The following is a 19,090-nucleotide window of genomic DNA, read 5'->3' on the forward strand; positions in this document are numbered from 1 at the left end:
GGGATTGACTGTATAGCCAATACATCCTTAATGCAATCCTTCAAAGACAGAGAGAACGAAACGAAATGAAAATAACGTAATAACTTTATAAGTTTTCCTCAAAAAGCTAACTAATTTTTAATTCCTGGTAAAATAATCTACAATAACTATGCTGTTTTTACTTCTACCTGTCCTTACAATTTTAAATGTAATATTTTTAATACGTTTCATAAAATACAAGTGGATGGAAATATTTTATAACGAAGTGCTTGTACAAATTGTTCCATTCCATGATAAATTAATCTTCCGTTTTTCCATGACTTCGTGAGTGAAACATGATGCTGTCCGAACAAATCTGTTCGGTTTATCATGCCCTATTGTGATTTACCATCACACCACGTACATGTATGTATTTTTTTTAGGTAATAATCGATTCACTCGGTTCTGCATTATTTAATCGGTCGACAAGTTTTTTTTACGCTCCAGTTCACGATGTTTGTTTTAATTTTCCGCTTGTCCACCTTCCGTGTCGGACCACTTTTCACGGGGTAAGCGTGATACAGGAAATAATAGTCGAATCCTACATTATCCAAACACAATTCATTCCCTGATGCTTGCTATACTGCGACTACAAACATCTTTCGACCATTTCACATACCATGTTTCACGAATCATGTACAGTCTCGTGGTTGCCTGGAATTTGTATTTGAACAATTTTCCTCTTTGAAATTGGCCAACGATACAAAATACTCTCGCGGTAAAAGAGATCCGAGGATATCAAGGGGAGTTCTAGAAACGGACAAATGAACAAGGGACTCGATTAAAGAGCCCTCGCAAAGCACTCAAACCACTTTGTTCCGAGTATTCTCTCTATAATTAAATCGAGTAAGAAACGATATAACTCCCGCACCGTACAGAAAACCACGGGAGGTCTATGAACATCGTAATTAGAAAGAAATTAGCTTCGTATTTTCAGTCTTTGAGATACGACGGTGTGCAATACTTCGTGTCACACCAAACAGTTTAAGAATCATGGGATCCGTAATCAAAGCTTACAAATTCAATATGAATCAACGTTCCTGATTTGATTTAATCGGCTTCACTGAATCGCAAGCGTTCGGCTGGCTAGAGTTCAGGTTTCTGTGGGTTTCATAATGGTACCGACTGGTTAATTAGTTAGTTATGCGTAAGAGTACAAAATTGACCACATAAGCATAACTTCGTAAATTAACGTCCCCCGACGACGCGAACCCGCCTAATGTTTACGTAATATTAGCGGAACGCTACTGCACTTTTGCTAGTAATTAAATTTTTCCTTTCCGATTCTAATGGAAGTACTCTTGTTGGGAAATGAGATAACTTGGTCATTCCGATAATTCCTTCGAGCGACGACGAGACCGAAGTCGTTATCACGACTATCTCACACATCGTCGATCGAAATCATCGATCGGAGGTGAGGGTCCGATAGTCTTTAAGAGGCGATAAACCTTTGGATTGGATCACGTGCCCGCGGCAAATCGTTCTCTGCGAATAAACTGTGAAAGCAAAAAGAGAATAACGAGATTAGACGGAAACAGGCTCTCCTACGCTTTATTCCAAGTAATTAGATTACCGAACGTAACGCGGCTTATAAATGGCGACAGCGTGGAAATTAACTTCAAGATGTAAAATGTCTCGTTGAAAAATATTTAAAAAATATAATGTTAGAATACGTAAAATACACGAGAGGAGAAAAACAGAAGTTAATTATTTTTCTTTCGATATCGATGATCCGCGTACGTGGAAGAAGTAGAAGTTTCAAGAGAAATTACTCATATACTTGGTTTGCGAGACACCGCGAGCTAAGCGAAAAGAACTTCTCATAACTTATCGGTCGAAACTTTTTAAATTATTACTGTCGACCCTTAATTTCCTAGCTGCCGCGGTGCGACTTAATTAGAGTTAAAAAAGAAAAATGAAATCGCCGCGGCGGATCTGTTTAAACCGTCACGTAACGGGAACCTGAAATGCCTCGACTCGATATCACTTCGCTGGGACCAGCCAACTCGCCATAATTAGCTTCCAGTTTGGCGAAACTAGAATATTGTACACGATCACGGAGTATATTTTTCGTAGTCACACAAGCTGTGCGAACCTATCATTTTAACAATACTCGTTAGCTTCGGATTATGCGCAACCTTGACTGTGACTCGCGTGCTCAGTCGTAATTAATTCTACGCGTTTATATGAGCGCAATAAAAATGTGCGGGAAGTAAGAATGATATCCGCAAATCCTAATTGCCAGTTAACGAAGAGTAATGCGGCCCGAAAATTGCCATTCAAGCCGAATAAAAAAAAAATTAGCAGACATATCCGAACGAATCACTCTACCCCGTATGTGCGTTCAATGTAACTATGGTAGTTAAGTATAAAAGTTTTAATCACGCTAAAAGCTTCGCGTCTTCGGTCAAAACCACTCAAATAAATGGATCAAGAGGGAGCGAAGACGGTCGGGTACGTAAGGCAAGGATTACCGGATGGTTAACCGGAAATCACCATCAAAATACTTGTTTCTAAACTTTTCCTTTTACGTTTTCCACACTGGTAAATTTTATTGCACACAGTGTATCTAAACTCCTCTGGCAAACTAATGAACTACACGAAACTAATGATTCGTTCTGGGATCTCTGTCATCTGATACCTCCTCAACGACGGCGACAGTGGCTTCCTGCTCGGTTTCTCTCGTCGATAACGTCGCGGAACTTAATCCGAAACGAGCGGAAATCCGCGCCGCGGTGCACTTCCTTCCGCGAAGGCGGATTTCATTCGAGGTCTAACAAAACGCAGCCTTTGTCGCACGATAATTTATTTTATCAAAGGACCATTATATCGTCGCAGAGGGAATTACTTTCCGGCGAGCTAACCGGCGCGGCTACGCTTTTCATTGTTGGATAAAAATATATCGGGTACCGGCGAGATATTCTTCGTATTGGATCTCGTGTAAATAGACAGTCGGCGAAAGGGTACGGACACACTTTTTGATGAAATTTATCGAGGAGAATAGAAGATTGTACAATATTTGACCTACTTAATCAAGTTAGGAGACAGGTACATGAAATTCGTGAAAGAGAAAATTGGAATTCATTGTCAATCGTTTTTTAAATGGATTACAAATTGAACGAAGATGCGGATAATAGTTAGAAACCATTCTAGCGGATTAAGGATTCGATCGTGTATAAAATCTAAAGGGGAGTATCAAATAGTTTACGCAGACCACTAAAACTGCTCCAAATCTCTAAATCCTTGATGGACGACTATATTCGCGTATATTCTCCGATCTGAACTCTCAGAAGCAGCCGTGTAACATCGATAACATCGGGCCTCGCGATACTAATCGCGATGTACCGATTCATTCGCAGGAGCGGGCGACCAACATTTAATCGCGACCGTGCCACGGCATGACGACGGTAACCCTCGCGTAAATCAATCCTGATTCCGCGCGTCCGGCCGATAATGCGTTCCAACGCTTCCACGATTCCAGCCCTACTCGAATTGATCCGCCAACGCTTCGTATATCCTATTTCTCGCCCCCGCGTTCAGCAAAACTGCGTAGCGAACTAAATTTCATACTATCACCACTCGTTCTTTTATCATCATCTATATTTAGAAATTGCTATTCTAAATTCATTGCTGCTAAATTGGTCTAATTTTTTTTTAAAAAGACCTTATTTCTAAGAGTGTCAATAGTAATACAACGATACGATATTGGCCAGACGTATGTGTGCAATTTTTATTGAATGGAATTTCAAATCCTTTGTTAAAATCAATAAAGGAAATTAAACAGAAAGCAGTTGCGTTCAACAATTGTCACATACATTTTCACCAGCCAATCGATACAAAATTAAAGATTGAATCGCATCAGTGATTCAACTCAGTGGAAGAAAAGAGAAGTTTTCACTTTAATCAACTGGATTTCACGAATACATGTAGCGCAACTCGCCAGACAAATTAGTGTCGTTTTAATACAAGGGTAGCCCGTAGCGCCGCTTATGTTCTATGTATATTTGTACCAGTGCTTCTCAATCTGTGTACATAAAACCGTGACACCCCATAAGTGCCACGATTGCGCTATCCACGTTTCCTTACATATTTACCACCCTCTCATTTATTGCCGTTAAATGCCGTTTGTTTCTCTGAGTGTCAATCCAACTCTTACCATCTTCATTCTCTCAGTTGAGTTGAGAACCTTACCCTTATGCACACCCGCGTGTTCGTACTTCACGCTCCTTGCACGCGAGAACTCGCGCCGCGGGCTGCTTACTCCAGCTGTTTATCCGCTTCGTTTCTTTCCGCAGCTCGCAGGTTGAATTACGAGGCCACGAGGCTCAAGATTGGTTATTGTTCCCACCACGGCTATCCATTATTTGCCGGTGACACGGTTGCTCGGTCGCCGAGATGGCCGGCCCATCATTAGATTTAATAAACGGTCCAAGGGGTCGGAAAAACGCGTTTATTGGTTCCGAGACGATTGCTTGGCAAACCGAACGAAACGTTATTAATTGCTCGGCGCCGATTAACTGGCTTTTTATTACATACAAAATACTGGTCGATCAATTTCGAACTCGAATTTTGTTCATCGCGTTTCGCAATTTCATACAAGTAAAATTTTCGATGCACGATCTGTAATTCAGATAATTTTATGTATGAATCTCTTTGCATAGTATTAAACACATTATTAATTGCCAGGAATGTTATTATCTGAATTATTTATTATCGTTTGCCATAAATATTCTTGATCTTCTTGATGCAAAGGTTTCGCGTCGTCATCGTGAAATTTCCGTACAGCCATCGTAAGACGCAAAGCAAAAGCTTGTCGCGAGAATTTTACTTTATACTTAAGGGTTGACTAAGAATTTTTCCATCCTGAATCTCTGCGGCTTCGTCCTCTTTTTCTTTTCACAGCGTCCTCAATATTTACCGCTCCATCAAAGGAACAATAAAAAAAAGTATCGTTGAAAAAGAAGAAAGGTTTCGACGAAGAGTGCCGGGGAATATGATTTTTCGCAACTTTCCTGGCCTCGATCTTTCGTTCCATTCCCTCGTTCTCTATCTGTCTCGCGCTCTGCACTGGCTTGAAATAGCTGCCGTTTCATGGATTTTGCTAATTGAACCGTATATACGCTGTTTAGATACATTATCTACGTCCTAATGGCCCCAGCGTTCGTTCCGTCGAGATTTACTGTATCGTTGCAACCGAGATAGATTACACAATGAGCTTTTTGAATTCAAGATTGCTTTAGATATGCTACCACAAAAGAAGTGACGCTCGAGAGTTTGAAAATTCAAATCCATGAAAAATATAAAGAGAGAAAATATGGTGCGGATGGTATTGATAAATAGTAAATCTTGAAACACCTTTGAGAAATGGGATAAAAATGGAAGGATTTACCAACGGGCACGGAAAACGTAATATTCCTTATATTTGCAAGGAGAACCTCGCGTATACTTAACACCGAACGAAATAATATTGCTACAGGAGAATTTTATTCGATCCCGGACGAAATTATACGCAAATATTGGATTAATTCAATCTCGAGGGAAGGAGAGAAAGAGAGGATCATCCGTAGATGTTTATTCCCCGGATATATTGGAAGGTTTAATTGGAAAATCGGAACGCCCTCCTATATTTAACGCGAAAGTCGGGATTTAATAAAAATTAGGAAAGCTAGATTCGCGCAATTTGTTCGTCGAGAGTCTTTCGGTCAGACGAAGTGGCGCGAAATTGAACCAGTCTCCGGGTAATTAAATGCTCGTTAACATGGCCTGTTAACATGGCCATGTGGCATATTCTTAATGAACTGCCAAGCAGTCGCGTTGCGCCATTGTAATTCGCTTCTCGGAAACGTTGCCGCTGTTCGCTTTAAATCTTTGGACCGTTACTATTCCAGTTGTGATTCGAATTCGATGGTCAATATCGCTCGAAAGAATATTATTTAACAAATGGATATGTTATTGTACGGAATTATGAACAGCGTGACACGTCGCGACGACAGGCTCGTAGTTTGAACGCAGCCAATTTTCAGCCCGCGTCGAATCCTGGCCGCCTATTCCGATACGGAAACTTTCCTAATTCCGGTGCAGCTTGCCTCTGGCCCGTGTTTTACACGGTCTGTTTACAGCCGAGTCCATCGAGCGGTACCCCTCGTACTTCTGATTAAAGTCCCGGCCCATCCTTTACACGACTGCGAGACACCCTCCTCCGGAGAAAAGTTCCACGCGTCGACCTCTGATATCGATTCCGGGCCATGGCCTATTGTTCCATACGCGATACCATCCACGAAATCGAATTCTATTCGCGGTGCCGATCCTCGTTTGAAAACGTTGATAGCGGAACTGGCCTCGTTTTATACACGCGACACTATCTCGAGACCTCTCCAATCTCGCCAGTTCATTTTTTTCAATTACCGCGACGCACAGTGCGTACAAAGCTGTCGATTCCGAATTTTAAACCTGATCTCCCTGTTCCCATTGTCCCGACCATTGTTTGGAAATGATTCGAGAACAGTTGTACTAAGGGATCGAGCGGGAATTGATTAATGCGAATTGTTCAACCATATCTCGGGACTTTTGGTTACACGTACGCACACTCACACGAGATTTCTAAACTCAAGAACAGGAAACTCCCAAGCTGGATCGCAGAACTTTTGGTAGAATTTGTAGATTACTGAAATTTGCAATTCATGGGGGCGAGAGGTCGAGAGAGATCGGCGGGGTCCGATAACGGATCACACGTGTCGCGACGTTTATAAATAAAAGCCGTTCGACGGGCTCCAGGGTCTGCGAGCCTTAAGACTCGCACAACGTTTCTATGGTGACGGCATGATCTGTTGCTGCGCATGTCGGTTTCACCCGGAGAAGAGAGGCCGACCGTATTCCACGCTGTTACGGTTACGGTTACGCCCTTGGAAATTAGTTTAACGCATTGTTCCGATATGAATGTGAGTACCCTATTGTTGTTGCGAAATTTGACAGCAATTTGAAATTACGATTTTTACCATCCCTTCTCTCAATTTAATTTTCTCCCTGCCCTTGTCGGATAATACGATGATAAAATAACTTGGAATTGTATCGAAAAATTGTAAGATATTAAATTGCTATATTCTTCCACTACGCGAATGTCATGTAGAATTGTTAATTTTATCACACGTCAGAGATGTAACATTTAGGAAATTTATTAGGATAGTAACTGAGTTAATAATGATGTCTACAATAATTTACGACGGACTGTAACTGGCTCGCTAACGTTACGGAAAGATGAAATATTGCGAGGAGGTACCATGCAAGTAGAAATAGTCAGCGTGTAGTCAGACACATTTCGTAATCGGTATGACAGAAATCATACATTTTCACATTTTTCACTAGTTAAACTAATGCAGCTGAAATATTGGTTAACATAAGCTTAAATTAACATGTTCTTTTCTCTTGAAAAGTGTAACTGACATCTCTGACAATTTTCATAAAAACGAAGGCGGTTTATTTATTTAAAAAAATAGAGTAAAACAATTTGTTTGAAACTGCATACGAACATATCTACTTCCCGTTTCATTCGATCATTTTTCATTACAGTCGCTAAACGAACAATCCATCATCGGAAAAATTCGCGACCGCTTTGAATCTCACTTCCGCTTCGCACTTATCAAACGTCCGCGGCAATTAGAGAACGGTGCTCGAAATATATCGAGTGACCATTCTGAAACATTGTCCTGCAAAAACTAAAAATCGATCATTTCACGGTATCGCTGGCGACTCGCGTACCAACAAGCGAAGTACAATACCTACACCGGTAAAAATAAGCTTGTAAAAGGTGACAGGTCTTTTTTTATTTTTTTTTTTTTTTTTTACAACGGTGGCCGATCGGGTGAAGTATGATCGCCGGGGAAAAAACTGTTTCGCTCCAGGAAATGTAATGCTATACCCATCGGAAACTCGAGGCCGAATTTCGGAATTTCGGAATCCAGGATTTATGTTTGCCACGCGATTCCCAAACTACACTCGCATCCGCGATATCAATTCCGTGTTAATTTGTATTTCACAAATATACACGAATCTGCTCGAAATCAGTATACCGTTTAATATAAAAGCCTAACAATATTCGATTACGTATAACGATGAGTCAATTCTTACTCTTTTAAAAGGCACGTTTCTGCATTAAACGAATGCACAAAGCGAACAAGAATTTGAAATAATCGAGATTTACAACCTGTCAATAGCGTGCCACGGATATTTTGAAAATCGGTTTTCACTGACAATGGGGAAAAAATACCTGCGCGTTCTTTGTATTCAATTTCCGGCTGATGAAAGCTGGTTGAAATAAAATTTCGTTGCATACAAAACTTTTATTAAAAAACTCTGTGGAAACTGTCTTTTTCGAGTTTTATTATTAATTGCGTATAAAATAATTAATTCTATGAAGTGGCCGAAAATCACGTATTTCTTCCAGGAAATAATTTAAGCTTTAATTAACATACACGCTATCGAGAACTTAATTATCGGTTACACCGTGCGAGGTAAATGAAGGCTGTTCACCAGATGTTCATTTTAAGGGACATATCCAGTGAATAATATAGTATCGCCATGAAGTATCAGATATTTGCATCGCTTCGATTCCATCTCATTTAAATGATTTCCCGCGGGATTTCGATGGCCACAGATCATGTACCAGTTCCGTTCGATTTATGTTAACATATACATTTTCTTAAACTATTTATTTATTAAAAGCGTCCAACGTTCGTTTCGAGTCACAATGACAGGCAATAATTCCGGAAGTATCAAAGGATAGGAAAGAAGGTTTTTCATCAAACGATGAGGTATGCAAATAAAAACATGACTCTTGGCTGGAAGGAAAAAAGCGACCGTTGATTCTTTGATGGCTTCGCGTTCGAGGAACGCAAACGGGAGCTCCTGGCAAGAGAAGACGTGTGAAGAATTTCGCACGTGGAAACTTCGTTACACGTTGATAAGGAAAATAGACGTGAGCGATAATAACGACGTTTGGAAGAAGTTCAGGACGAGGAAATTGTAAGGACGATGAAGAGATTGCCTAGATTCTAGACGATATTTCATTGTTTCTTCGCCTGCATTTCTGTTTTTCTATTTTAAAGAACAAAGTCTAGACGAGGAGAGCGAAGATCTTAGGAGACGGGAAAGATTTCCGCGCGGTTGCATCGACCGGAAATAGCAGCAGAAAGTTTCGCGTCGATAGCGGGACTCGCGGACGGAATTTATTGCGGCAAAAAGCTTTATCACCGGTAAAACTTAATCCTCTTCGATGAGCGGCACACTGGAACGCGATAAGAAAGAGTTTCCGGCCGATTCCCTCATGGACCGTTTCACCGTTTCGCCAAGAGGAAAAGACAAACGATTCGGATTCTGACCCGAGGAGAACTCGCAATGCGACAATGCGTTGCACACCAATTCGTTCAGAACTAGAGAGCATCAGCTTTCTTGTTGAAACCCGAATGCGGTAATTCCGTGCAAGTTTCGAGTCTCGTGGTCACTATTGTTCTTTAATACGTGTAACGCAGTTGAAATAGGAGCTCGATATTGGGTAGTAATTCCAAGGAGACCAATGCATTAGTTTTGTGCATGGTAGGTGTTACATTGTTGTGTTGTTAAACTTAATAGTAAGTTCAGTTTCGTATTGTGCCATACTAAATATAGAACCTACGTATTATCTATGGAATTCTGGAACGTTAGTTGTGTTCTAGTACTTCAGATTCAATTGTAATGAGTAGATCAATAGATAGCTGATCGAATAGGCACTTTATTATATTTTAATTGATTAAAAATTGATGCTACACACGCAATTGAAAAAGAGGACAAGAATGGATGAGAAGTAAGGATTGCTTGTTCTATTTGTGAAAATGTTTCATATCAATCCATTTCCAATGAAAGAAGATCCGATGGAAATCGAGCTTTAAATTACGAGTCACGCTCGATTCGAAACTCGGAATCGAAATTGCATCGGAATCGGACCCTGGTGCTCCCTAAATTCTTCGAATGAGAATATATTTCCGCTAGGGAATCCTCTCAGTTTCAAAACGGTCCGCACTTTGCCTGACGTCCAAAATCGTAAATTGTCGACGGGTCCTCCAATTTTGAATTGCAAAACGGAAGACGGTGTAATCATCGGTAGATCGCGGTCGAACGCGACCATGCTTGGGAAATCCTGCTAAAATAAGAATTTCGATTCCGCCAACGTTTTATTTTTCTCGCTTCTCTTTTCCTTCGTTCAGTTTTTCTTATCATCAGCGGAAATCCTTCCTATGCATTGCTGTTTACGATATTTAGATAAAACTTGATTGTGCAATTCTGATGCCAATAGCTTTGAGAAATTGCGACACTGATTTTTAGTCTGATCTATGCATTAGCAATTTCGTTTATAGTAGTGCCAAAGATCAAATCCGAGCTGTATAACCGTGTTCACTGGTGATTTAACTAGAACTCAAATATATATCCATTATCGGGTCCAACTATTACTTTCTACTTTGTACCACATGCTTCACGGTACGAGGTTCAAAGGTGTGGACAGAACAAGCGAACAGAAGGGATTATCGTTCAGCTGGATTAAAACCGAATTAATCTTCTTGTCCGGGAATATCGAGCACCACTAAAGTTTCTTGTTATCGCGTCGAATATACCAAGGAACGGCCTCCATCGGAATTTCAAAGCTTTTTTGTTCGGCCAACTTTTAGAAACATTCAGTCCGCTTATTAGTAAACATTAACTACCGTCGAAAAACGGAAATTGTACCTGCGAAACTCTCTTGCCTCGCGCGCTAACGACGGTAAAGAAGTTCAACAACGGCAATGCCAGCTGATTTAAATGTTTCAGCCTTTGTGTGTTTATTGGTCCTTTAGAACTCGCCCGGAGACTATAGATTTTTATGAATATCGCCGGGATCGGCACAACTGAAATTGCTTTCAATTTAGATGCACCCCGATCTCAACGACGTTATCTGCTTCCAACATCAACCGAATCTCGTGGAATGAAATTCGGTCGTTCTCTAGATGAAGTCCTGAGCTTTACGAGCCGAAAGAGATTAATTCACGAACTAATTTGATATCGTATCACAAATCCGGAGAGAAACTTCAAAATTAATCAAGTCACATCTTGCGCATAAACAAAATGTTATTAAAGTGTTCAAAATTTCCAAGAGAAAAAAAGATATTTTTAATTTTCTCGTTCTTGTCTCGAGTCACGCGTTTCGCTTTTATTACATTTTATTTTTGTTACGGCTCGCCCGAGAGGAAAACGAAGGGAAAGAAAAGCCGGAGAGGCTTCTTATTCCGTTTCTCACGTCGTGCGGTCGCAGCTTTTGCGGCCGATACAAGGCTTTCCCCGGATACCACGACTTTTTTCCAGACTTCCCGGCGATGCCCCTCGACCATATATAGACTTTATGCAAGGATTAGTATCGTCAGATTCAAACGTGTTCGTGGCTTTGATAGTGGTGGTGGTGGAGGCGCGATAAAAATGGGTCAGAGTGCTTTTACCCTAGCTTCTGATAGGGATTAAAGAATAGAACCCACCACCTTCGTCTTATCTACTACCTTTTTGCGACTCCATCGAGTGAAAATTCGCTGCCCATTTCGGCCCACGGAAATCTTTCGTTATTATCCAAATGGAGAACGCGCAGTGATTTTTAATTTTATTCATTCCATTCGATGTAAAAAAATTATTTCCATTAAAATTGTTTCCTTTTCTAATAAATAGAGACGAATCCGATTCCTGTATATTGTTCCTATTATCTGTCCATTAGCTGTAGTATATTGGTACACGTACCGGTGAGGTATAATAGGCAATCAGTAGCTACGACGTAGTGGGAAATACTATGCCATTCATATCACGTCGTCTGTCTTATTACCACTCACATGATGAAACACACTTTGACCTCGTAACAGGAAGATCTGTTCTATTAATTCCACGGCATTGTCAATCAACTATAATTAACAACGACGTCGATGCAATCCACAGAGGATTGCCATAAACAAAGGATTAGTCCTCTGGAGATCGAAATTCGACATTAGCATCTTATGTAGTTGTTTGGTCACGTCTAACGTTAGATACGTGGCAGATATCTCCAGCAGGACGCGTCCTGAATTCAGGATCAAAGCTAATGCATTCCGGTTACTTCGCGGGCCCACGCTTTGCGGTCTTGATTGAATTTTACGGAGACACGCCGCGACAGAGGAAACCGAGGCCGTCTTTGAAACTCAGTCACTCACACATTTCCGCAGCCACGGAACACCGACAGGCTTGGACTAACTATTTTTGATCGACGAGCTACAATGGTTACTTATGAAAAAAATTCTATCCAAAAATTAATTGGAACGTTTTCAATTTTCACGCGAGCGAGCAAGAGATAAAATCTTTTCTCAACCCTTCACCGAAAACTTTAGCAATTTAATCGAATCCTTTACGTCTCGTGCAGACAGGAAGAAGCGTAACAGAATGAAATACCGTACATAAGTATAAAGATCGCAGAATTACGATGGTACATTGGACAAACAAGCAACGGGTTCCTTTTATCACGACAAGGGGAACGTAGTGAACTGTTGTGCTCGTAAAAGTTGCATCGCCCCCGGGCTGAAAAATCGCGTGGAAATTAATAGAAAAACGTCTAGGCAAGACAGCGAGCTACGATCCTGGCGCCAGAAGAGAGAAGGCTTCCAGGGGAGTATACGCCAACGAACATGAACTAGTTACTTAAATCTACCCCCGTCCCTCGGCCTGAGTTCGACATTGGCAGGCGGCCAGTGATACGCGCGCCGCGTGTGCCCGTCTGCCCGGCTACCCACCACCGATCTACTCGCGGTTATCTCTGGAATCTCGTGTAATAATATACGCCACTGTGAACTTTCCGCCATGAAACTGAATTTCCTACATATAGTTGGCAGATACAAAACAGGTCCTATGCAATTTTCTTCTAACTCCACTCGTTAGGAAGTATTTATTTGACAATGGACGAAATAATTAATCGATTGTACCTGAAGTATTTGAGATAGAAGAAAATTATATACGATCTTTCTTACAGGTAATAGTAGTACCTACAATTTTTCTTTGAAGCATTTCTCAAAATTTTGAGAAAAAAGAAAATTTTGTTCTCCGAACTTTTCACAAAAGATCTACACCATTATTTAATTATACAGAGATTTTTCCTAACTGCACATGACTTTTCTAAGAAGATTATTACGCTTTAAAATTAATACTTCGAGATAGTAACTTCGTATAAAAATTCTAAAGAAGATTTATAAGACATTTTTAAATAATATCGATGAATCTGAATGGAGAAGCTGCTTATTCTAGAAACGAAAATGCACCCCCTTGCTCGGCGAATTTATGGCATCTCCTAACCATAACGGCGTAGTTCAACATGATATAAACAGGCGAGGCACCTGGGATTTATCACGGTGGAATATTGACTTCGGTTCATTTTGTCGAAGCCGGTTGCCAAGAAATGGGACGCCACCGTCTAAGCAGCTTCTATCTAGAACAAACGAACAAGCCGTGTCGTATCGCGAGCGTTTGCACAGGCGTGTCTCATAACTCAATATCATCAATCCATGAATTGCCTCTATGCTGTGAGATTACAGAGCACGAGATTTATTTCATAACCAGAATTACGTCTATCTAAATGAAACAGAAAAGAAGAAGTCAATTTTTCATCAAAGAATATCTTCAACTGGCAAGAGCTCTTACTGTTGGGATTCAAATTTTAAATTATCTACCACTCTTTGTGCAGACTAGTAATGGCGTGAGTAACGCGAACAGTGTGAAGGGCTCTGAGCTTGAGTTTAAACAGCGTGAAACATTAATCTTTGCTTTGCGAGATGTTTGGGTTTGTTTAACTTTGTTAATTGGCAAGCGTTCCCGCGTTTGTTCCGTAGCGTGTGTACGGTTATCGCGAAAAACGCGCGAGAGTGCGCCCAGGTTCAAGTGTACCTTGGATTACTTCGTACCAATTAGTTTGCACCTGACGTTTCTAACATTTTTTTTAATTCGTTTGCCGCATCTTCTTTCGTTACTGCAACGACGGTGAAAAGATGTTTTCACTTTTTAATTAAAGAGCGTAGTTATAAGAATGAAACACGAGATTATGACATTGTGATGTATTCGAGTTTCGCGAGGCTTCCTCTGGAACGACTGAACGACCGACGAACCATGCTTCCTAACAACATTAGCTACTTGTCATAATTATGACGGTGTTAAACGAATTACGGGTTCGAACGAGTCCCGAGGTTTGAAGAACGTCGATGAGATTATGTGCTTGAGGCTTTAATTTCTTTTCATTTAGGAGCTTAAGCCCCTGGAAGAACTGAATTCTCCACGGAAATTAAATGCATCGCTTTCGGCAAAGAAGAAAATAAAAGAAACGGCGCACCTTCGCTTGTTTTTCAAAGACCGTACGATTCATTTCCGTATTTCTTGTTCGTAACTTATTCTTCGCAGTGGCACGTGATACGCGGAATCTGCAGGAGATCGCGATTTCAGTTTACGTTCCGGGAAAAACCTTCGCGGAGCATCGGCTAACAACGATGAATGGTAGTCGAACTTCCGCGGCACAATGCTACGACACGACAGCACAATCTTTCTGACAAAGAAGGATGATGCATCGCCGTTCTTTGTGTTCAGTTTCATACTGGATTCGAACGCGCTAGTTGAAATGCAAATGCATTTATGACACCGCCACCCTTTCGCGGAAATAAATGTAGTTCTGAACTTAACATGTTGAAACGATCCTACGTCTTCGTCAAAAAGTAGCACAGTATAAAAACGTGTATACGCGTGATCAACGAAAGGAATCGATCGACGAATTATAAACGTTTAATCCTGATTGAGAAGTCGAAAATCAAATTATTGAATCAACTAAAAAATTTTATACATTCCTTCAGCGATAAGATCACAATTTATGAAACACCCCGTACAAAGGATGAACGTCGATCAAGCTTCCCCTTGAAACGTATGTATGATTTGGCCCAGAATCCCGGCGGAAGGAAAGAGAGCAATCGAATGCATCCCCTCTGGCCTTCTTTCACGAGCATACCAGGATATTTCTCTCCACGTACCAATATTGTTAATCTATTCGCTGGTTCTTGGCACTGGCACACAAGAGAAATTGCCACGGTCAACAACGTAATTCAGTCGTCGACTGCGCCGCCCCTTAACTCACGCCAGATCTAATCTCATTCGAAGGCACCTATGATGATTAGAGAGGTACACGGAGTGGTTTGGCCGGTGATTTTATTACGAAGGTCTCCTTTGACGAAGAAGATTGATGGGAAGAAACGAGCGAGTGGATAAATAAAATCATGATCGAACACGTGATCGAATCAAGTCCATATCTTTTAATGTCTTTTTATCGACAAAACCGGTACGTTAATGTTTGATCAAATTAATTTTGTCAATTGAAACGAATAAATGTTACAACATATTTTTTAACAAAATGTTAATTATTTTAATCGTTTCAAGAATGAAATGGCACAATATCCGTACTTAAATCTGATGCCGTGTTAAGTGTCGGTGAATCGATTGAAAGGTTTCAAGCGTTAATTTCGCAATAGAAACGGGAGAGGACAGTCTCTCTAGAATTGTTTGCCGATGATCGCGCGTGACGGTTAATTTCCGTATCAGCTTGCCACTTAATTGCGGGAAACAGGCAACTTTATTCCCTTCGCCGTTAGACGCGAGCTTTCAAAGGAGAGGAGACACATTCAGCCCGATTGATTTCACCCGATGATGGCGGGTGAAGTACGGGTTAATTGAACGGCGAGAACTGTTCGAATTAATGGTCGAACGGCGAGCTTCGAAGCGATTTAAAGACGAGCTCGATAAAAGAGGAGTCTTCATTGTTACCGATTAAAATAATGATTGCAGTTCGCGCGTGAAAAGAACTTTCTTTTTCTTCGATAAAATACGTACTTATCATTATCGTTATCGAAGGCATTACTTCGACGAGGATGTTCCGGGTCTTAGGAAAAGAATTAATTACGTCTTAACTTTCCCTTTTAGGGATGTTCGCCTCTTGTAAACTTGCTTATTCGATGACCGAGATAATGCGATATTATCGCGCCCGACGCGATAAACGGAGGAGACCCGCGGAATTCTATCTCTAATACTCCTCTGCTTATGCATCTTGATATGCCCCATTGATCTAAAATTATCATAGAAACTACATCGGCCAGAGTTCCATTAACATACAACTCACACCGTCTCCGCCTGTGACTCAGTTACATTTTTTTGCATTACGTAGACAGTTGGTCACGTTATGCGCAACCAAGTATAAATTCTTATAATACGATTTCACGATTATGACAATGCTCGTTAACTCGCGTAACCATGATCCATGAAATAATTTGCCGTCGAGGAGGTACCTTGGAAAACGCGTAAGAAAATGGTAATGCCATTAAACTGCTCGCAATTAAGTCGTTGAAACTATAGTTTATAATGCGTCGAACCAAATTAATTTCGGCGCGAAAGCTGTTCGACTTAAGAAAGTTTCGTCAAGGATTTGCATAAGAAACCGCGTCAGCTTGCAGACGGTCACTTAACCAGACAGATTTATCTGAATGAAAAGTATTAGCAAGATGCATCAGTGATTAACGCAAAAACTGAAAGTATTTATAAAATCCTACAGAAAAGACCGAATTTAATACGAATATCGAAACTTTTGTCTCGTACGGTGTATCACCATCCTGACTCACCTTGGTGTAGACACCGGCACTGGACAGTTCGTTCTCGATGACCATCACGATGATGCCGAACATGCCCATGACGAGCGCGTAGTCGCTGATGCGTTTCCGCTTCTCGAACAGGGCCTTCCGTCTGCCGAGCCGGTATCCGACGTTCGGTTTGTGCTTCGAGCCAGGTCCGATGCTCCCGGACGGGCCCTTTACCTGGCCCGCAAGGACCCGGTCGTCGACGTACCTAGGGTACTCCGAGTGCATGCCGACCAGGGCTATAGCGGCTTCCTCGCCGGTTCCGGTGGCACCCCCGCTGCCGCAGCCGCCAGCACCGCCACCCACGCCCCCGCCACCCACGCTACCCCCACCGGCCACACCGCCGCTGTTCTTCATCGCTCCCGGGATCGAGAGTGTCGACACTGGCTTCCGTAGCTGGAACAACAGTCATCGTGCTCTGTCAGTCAACAGTCTACGATAACTGACCGAATCATAGCTATAGCATTAGCGCGTTCTCGTATTTAGATAGAAGAAGCCTTTCTCACATTACCTGGGAATATCATTCGGCAAAGCGTTGGACCATTATGTGCTACGCGTACTATTATTAGGCTTTTTTTTTTCTATCAGAACTTCAAAGTAAAATGTCAAAAGAGCGTGTTAACGTGTTCTCTGTCGAATGAAACGGAAACCGTCGTTTTCCATTTTCGCGCTTAACGAGGAACGAACGCGGAGGCAGAAAAACGTGGAAATGAAACGCGATGAAAGCGCCAAAGGCGTCGCTCGTTTCACGCGCAGCGTTCCCACTTGCTTAGACAAAATAGAAGAGGTAACTTCTCGGCGAGGAAGTGTTTCACATAAGAGACTTCCTGGTATTGTACGAAATGCGGAATACGTACGCGGGTGCGTTTCTCGCTGGGAAATCCGGTCAAGGAGACGCGATCGGCGTCGTCGGAATCTCGATTGGCGGCGATCGATCGCGTCTTCTGCTCGTCGTTGCTAAAATGCTAAAACGGAATCCGGAACAAAAGTCAATGACTCGGACAGGAAACAAGTTCTTACGACTGACAGCGCGGTTAAACTGGTAACTAAAATTCAAGAACGTAATGTACCGTACACGCGCACACTGTACTATGATTCACTGAACAAGGAAATGCATGTAGGTACAGAATTGTAAATGTGATATGAAATTTCGCAACGTGATGAGTTGCAAAGACTGATACAATGCCGTGTCACATGGTTACTAATTATTATGCGTGACATTCGCGTTAATTGGACCAATTTTCTCTCCGTAAAGTCATTCTGTTGGAACGTAGGACGGTTAAAATACCGGAAAAGGTGATCAACCTATGTCTGGAATATCTCACTGTCCATTACCCTTTCACACCTCAGTTGCATAAATTAATCTGACTATTTCGTCGAAAAATATCTAGTGTTTGCACACGGCGATATTATAAAATGAATTTTTCCATTCGATGCCTATTACAGTATGACGTGGAAAAAAGAGAGTGATTAGGCGTAGCTCAGGCGAAAACTGGTTGTGGCTCGTAAATTATCGGTAGCGCGCGACAGTGGCACGCGGTACAAAGGAGCTTTCGGCGCGACCAATAACGAAGCCTGAAACGCGTTCATGTTCACAGGGCTGAAGACGACAGAAACCGAGCAACAAAGAGGTTTAAATTGCATCGTCAGAATATCGCTCGTGCATGTGAGATAATCATAGGCGAAACGGTAGTAAAGGTTGACAGCGAACGGGAACCGGTAGTTTATTCATTTAAGATCAAGATCAAGTTCGCTCGGAACGATGGACTCATCTGCGTTCTGTGGCTCATACTTGCGCATTCTTTGCTTTCAATCTTGACGGAAGTCTGAAAGGGGTGGGCCGCAAGGTAGACGAGTTTCGCTGCGAGCCGAAAACGGAGGAAATAGCAATACGACCGGACGTAGCACAACGCGTCGCCGTGGTGTACGGATATAGAATCACGGCGGGGAAATGTACAACGAGAGCGCAAAGATAAAAAAACGCGAGGGTGTATTGTACGAAAATAAATCGAAGGAGAAGAATAGGAACGGATTTTTACAAGTATGAATTGCTCGGGGCGCAGAATACATATTGTTAGTGCATATGTGAGCGTCGTGCGTCGAGAGGAAAAAGGGAAGTTACTTAGAGTACTTTTTCCTCTTCCTTAACGGATAGTATTTTCAGTACTTTTATAGCTGTTAAATTATGTTCGACTGTATTCTAAGCTACTGTTCGAGATAATACAGTTAGTCTTTACGAGTACGAGGTGTACTGATGCCTGTAGGCTTAAGGAACGTTGAATAAAAAATAAATTTCAAGTCCCCCGAGGTCACCGTGTAACACTGTTCCGGATGGATACGATAGTCGTGAATAA

At 41.7% G+C, this 19,090-nt stretch overlaps 1 protein-coding gene across 6 annotated transcripts in view; it reads right to left on the reverse strand.

The window, feature by feature from the left end:
• SK (small conductance calcium-activated potassium channel) overlaps positions 1–19,090 on the reverse strand; it is a 140,201-nt gene that overhangs the window by 28,672 nt on the left and 92,439 nt on the right. For all 6 annotated transcript variants that reach the window (XM_018020785.2, XM_018020784.2, XM_026811699.1 and 3 more), the window contains one exon: positions 16,722–17,132. In XM_018020785.2, coding sequence (XP_017876274.1) covers positions 16,722–17,132 — 411 coding nt within the window. The remainder of the gene's footprint in view (positions 1–16,721; positions 17,133–19,090) is intronic.

Source organism: Ceratina calcarata, unplaced genomic scaffold (genome assembly GCF_001652005.2).
Source record: "Ceratina calcarata isolate Rehan_Ccalc_2016 unplaced genomic scaffold, ASM165200v1 scaffold235.2, whole genome shotgun sequence".
Classification (NCBI taxonomy): Eukaryota; Metazoa; Arthropoda; class Insecta; order Hymenoptera; family Apidae; genus Ceratina; species Ceratina calcarata.